General features: G+C 61.5%; 1 protein-coding gene across 3 annotated transcripts; it reads right to left on the reverse strand.

Moving 5' to 3' along the window:
• Positions 1 to 1,725: 1,725 nt before the first annotated feature.
• On the reverse strand, positions 1,726 to 4,211 carry EGR3 (early growth response 3; the record flags this gene model as incomplete). 3 transcript variants are annotated; one of them, XM_079705961.1, is made up of 3 exons in its annotated part: positions 1,726 to 2,735; positions 3,579 to 3,631; positions 3,772 to 3,908. In XM_079705961.1, the coding sequence occupies 2 exons, from the start codon at positions 3,616 to 3,618 to the stop codon at positions 1,726 to 1,728; spliced, it is 1,050 nt and encodes a 349-aa protein (XP_079562087.1). The 3 variants fall into 3 exon arrangements, with proteins under 3 accessions (XP_079562087.1, XP_079562086.1, XP_079562088.1); XM_079705960.1 differs by lacking the exons at positions 3,579 to 3,631; positions 3,772 to 3,908 and adding an exon at positions 4,058 to 4,211; XM_079705962.1 differs by lacking the exon at positions 3,579 to 3,631 and having other exon boundaries at positions 3,772 to 3,957.
• Between the last annotated feature and the right edge of the window lie 457 nt (positions 4,212 to 4,668).

Genomic DNA, 4,668 nt, shown 5'->3' on the forward strand with positions numbered 1-4,668 from the left:
TCTCTCTGGGCAGCTTACTGACCACAGGAGAAATAACGCTAACAGGGAACAGTACATTCAGGCAAGACTGCACTGGAAGCTGTGTCAGAGAGTAACCTTCCCTACAACTCCACTTCCAAAGAGTCACCCCTGTGTGGGGGAGGCTGGGGAGGAGGGGGTGCCTGAGAAGAGGTGAGGTAGGGTGGGGAGAAGGTGAGACTGGGGTATGGAGAAGATGTGCCTCATTCATCAACATGGATTAATGCAAACATCCCCATAGCTTTGAGGAAAATTTGGACAGAGATGTGTGTATATGTGTGTATATGGATGCATATATACATACTCACACACACATACACACATATGTAGATATAATTTCATCAGTTAAATTTTTCATAAAAAATAAATCATTTAAAGCTGTAAATGCCTACAAATTCTCTTTCTTCCAGTGCACTGCACTGGATAGCCAAGTACTTTAGAGATTTTATTTTACTAGGAATACATATTGTGTGCATGTTATATATAAATGTATATATATATGTGTGTGTGTGTAGACACACATATATACATACATACACACACACACACACACACACACCCCATATTCATAAATTTGAATTCTACCTGTTGGTGATGACAGAGAGAGAAAAAAAAGGCTGCATTCCCATTAGTTGTGGGAAGAGAAATGGGTATGTGAGTGAGAGAACAAAAAGATGGCAAAATGGGGTGGTTGGTTGAGGCCTGCCTTTTTGGAAAAAGGTTTGGAAAGAGATGGGAAAAGGCTTAGAGGGGAGAAGGGAGAGGAGGGGGAAAAAGGGCAGAGGGCAAACTCAGGAACAGAGATTTTAAAATCTCTGGGGCCGAGGAAACACATTTTTTTTTAAAGGCAGGTTCAGTGATGGCTGCTTCTTCTCCCCGAAGATCAAACTGCCCTGAGGCCTTGAGAGGGAGGCGCTTGGAAAAGGAGGGATTCTGAGGGGCCAAACCCTAAGCGGCGGTAGCAGCACCGCGGCGGCGGCACCCGAGGCATTTCTGTAAGAAACATTATTTCGGAGCAGATGGAAGACCGTCTCGTCCCGCCACGTGCAGGCCCCCAGCGGCCTGGGGACCCGAGGTGGGGAAGAGTTTGGGGTGGACATAGCCCAGTTCAGCTCAAGAGTCTCGCACACACACGTGCGCGCGCGCGCACACACATACACACACACACAGAAACACACACGCACACATACACTCACGCGAGCACGCACACTCGCGCGCATCCCCGCACGCAGGCGCGCGTGCGTGCGGCGGGCAGCAAGCTCTGCGCTTTGGTGCGCTCCTTACCCCCTCCCCCTCTCGGGTCTTCGATGGGGAACCGAGGGAGACGTGGGGGGAACCGTGAGGTGCTTGGGTCCAGCGAGGCTTGGGCGGGCCCAGCCTTCAGTCCCCCGCAGGTCCTTGGCCCGGCCCGGCGGCCCCTGGATCAAGACGATCCCAACTGAACAAAGCGGGCTAGACGCCACCTTTCCGCCCCCACGCCTTGGCTAATGGGGGGCAGCAAGGGGAAGGCGCCTCCTGCCCTGGCCCCCGACCGTTGGCCGGTGTGAAAGGGTGGAAACGGGGGACAGCGAAGGGAAACAAGGTGCCTTACGTCCATGGAGAGGCCAGGGCGCGGCCCCTGAGCCTCCGTGGCTAGCTTTCCGGCTGCATTCAGGCCAGCAGCCGGGAGACACTGAAGGGGAAAAGTGTGATCTGGGGGCCCGAGCCTCAGGCGCAGGTGGTGACCACAGGGGCCAGGGACACCGGGGCCGCCGAGGACGCAGAAGGCGCACCCCCCTTCTCCGCCTTCTTCTCCTTTTGCTTGAGGTGGATCTTGGCGTGGCGCTTGCGCTCGTCGCTGCGCGCAAACTTGCGCCCGCAGAATTCGCAGGCAAAGGGCTTCTCGCCCGTATGCGTGCGGATGTGAGTGGTAAGGTGGTCGCTGCGGCTGAAGCTCCGCATGCAGATCCGGCACTGGAAGGGCTTGTGGCCCGTGTGGATGCGCAGATGCCGGGTCAGCTCGTCCGAGCGGCTGAAACGGCGGTCGCAGCCCTCCGCCGGGCATGCGTGGGGCCGCTCGTGGAGCGGGGTCTTGCTGGGTCGGTTGGGGTACTTGCGGGGCCGTATGGGCTTGAGCGTGAGCGGCGGCTGGGGCAGGCTGCCAAAGCCCGGGTGGATCTGCTTGTCTTTGAATGCCTTGATGGTCTCCAGGGGGGTAATAGGGGGTGGGTTGACCCGGATGGGGTCCATGCCCTGGAAGGGCTTGTGCTCCGGAATGGAGCCCATGTCGTTGGGGTGGTGGTATAGGTTGTAGTCAGGAATCATGGGGAAGAGATTGCTGTCCAAGGCCGGTTTGGCCGATTGGTAATCCTGGGGAGAATAGGCGAGCCCGGGGTTGCCCTGGGGGTCATGGAAAGACACAGGCTCCGAGTAGAGATCACTGCAGTTAGAATAGGGGGGAAGCGCCGGATACATGGCCTCCACTTCCCCCTGTGGCGGCTGCACCATGCTGGCCGTGGAGGTTTGCGTGCTGAGTGCCCCAGAGGCCGGGGGCACCCCCAAGATGCCGGCGCTCATGAGGCTAATGATGTTGTCCTGGCACCAGTTGGAAGGGGAGTCGAAGGCGAACTTTCCCAAGTAGGTCACGGTCTTGTTGCCAGGGGCTGGCTGGAAGGAGCCCGAATAAGAGAGTTCCGGGTTGGGCTTCTCGTTGGTCAGACCGATGTCCATCACATTCTCTGCGGAGAGCGGGGGAGAGAGGGGGAAGGGTGAGTGACGCCGAGTCGGCTCCCAGGCCGGGGCGCCCAGGTCCTTGCCCAGGTGTGGAGGTGCGGCCGGGTGGAGTGCGCAGCGCATGGGGTAGGCTGCGCCAGGCGCAAAGCGGGCGGTGCCGCGCTCCCGGGCGCAACCTGGATACAGCAAAATACTACTGATCGGGGTGTGGAGTGGCTGCTGCACACACACCGCACACGCCGTACACACACACTCCCGTACCACACACACACACACACACACACACACACACACACACAGGCGCGAGCGCGAGAAGCATTGTTGTTATTCCCGAGGTGGGGCGGGCAGGTAGCTGTAGCTACAGGTAGTTTCAGACCCGGAGCGCGCCGGGCTCTCGCTCTCCAGCGCACACAACTCGGCCTCTTCCCCTAGCGCTGGCCGCGCCGGACCCCGCGCCTCTCCTGCCCCGACGAAGCCCCCGGTGCGCCCTGCGCCCGGGGAGCTGACCCGGAGGGCTCCGACGCTTTGTCCGCGGCGCGTAGAGGGGTGCTGTCCGCAAAGGGAGCTCTCCCGCCGCCTCCCCCAGCCCCAGCCTCCTCCGGGCCTGAAGGAGCTTTCGGCTTTTGCTGGAGGGGGAAAGCCCAGCCTCAGCTTAGCGAGAGTGGAGGGCGGCGGAAAACCGGCCGGTGTCTCCATGGCGGGAGTGGTCGCTCTTCCCAAGCTCCTCGGTCCGGGGATCGTCCCCCGTGGCAGCCCCCACGCGGGTGGCCCCCCACCTTCTCCCCTCCCCGCCGTCCCCACACCCCCACGGCTTTGCTGAAAGCCCTGGAAAGGCAGCGTCGCAGTACCTCTCCCACCGCGGGGACTCCACGCCGCACATGGCTCCATCCCGGGTGGGAGGCTGAGGGAGTAAGGGGGGAGAGCGCGGGTGAAAAGGGACGTTGGGCTCCTCCCGGGAAAGGGGGCGACAGCATTACGCCTTGCGCGCAGCCCGGCGATCGCGCCCCCTAAGTGGAGAACCCCAGAGCCGCTTGCACCTACCTCCCTTCGGTCGGCGGCTGCCCCCACCCGGGAGAACCGAAGCCTCTACCGTGGCGTCGCCAACCGAGCCTTCCCGATCGGGGAGGGCGGGAGGAGTGGGTGGGAAAAGCAACTCGCCCCCCGGAAAATTCCCAGCGCGCCCCCATCTCTCCATCCATCCATCCATCTATCCATCCATCCATCCATCCATCCATCCATCCATCCATCCATCCATCCATCGCTAGCTCGTTCCCTCCTCCTCTTCCTCTCTCCCTTTCCTTCCTCGCCGCCTCCCCGCCGCCCTTACCTGTAGCCATCTGATTGTAATGGGCTACCGAGTCGCTGCTGCCAGAAAAGAGGTTGAGCGCGCTGGGGATCTCCTCGGGGTACAGATTGTCAGGCAGTTGGTTTAGCAAACTGCTCATGGTCACCGGCAGCTTCTCGGCGAGTTTGCCGGTCATAGCACTCCCGAGCTGCCGCCGCCGCCGCCGCCGCCACCGCCGCCGCTCGCTCCTAACGCAGCTTCCAGGCAAGCGGCATCGGAGAGGCGATCCGTGGTGCAGGGGAAAAGCATGCGAGAGGGAAAGTTCGGGAGGAGGGGGGAGGGAAGAGGGGAAGGGGTGGGCCTGGGGAGGGGATCTTCTCTTTTTGGGGGGTGGGTGGGAGAGAGGGCAAAGGAGGGTAATCCTCTCGGGTGCCTCAGCTGGTGCCGTAAGAGGCTGGGTCGTGGCGGGGGGGGGGGGGGCGTGTGCGGGGTGGGTGGGTGGGTGCTGGGCTGGGGGGGGGATCTCGGCCCAAGGGGGTCGCACGCGGCCTCAGTATTGATATCACAAACAGACGCGCGCCCGCGGCCCCCCCGCCCCCCGATCCGCCACCGCCACCGCCGCCACCGCCGCCACTGCCGCCGCCGCCGCCGCC

This window comes from Hyperoodon ampullatus, assembly GCF_949752795.1.
Source record: "Hyperoodon ampullatus genome assembly, chromosome: 6".
Classification (NCBI taxonomy): Eukaryota; Metazoa; Chordata; class Mammalia; order Artiodactyla; family Ziphiidae; genus Hyperoodon; species Hyperoodon ampullatus.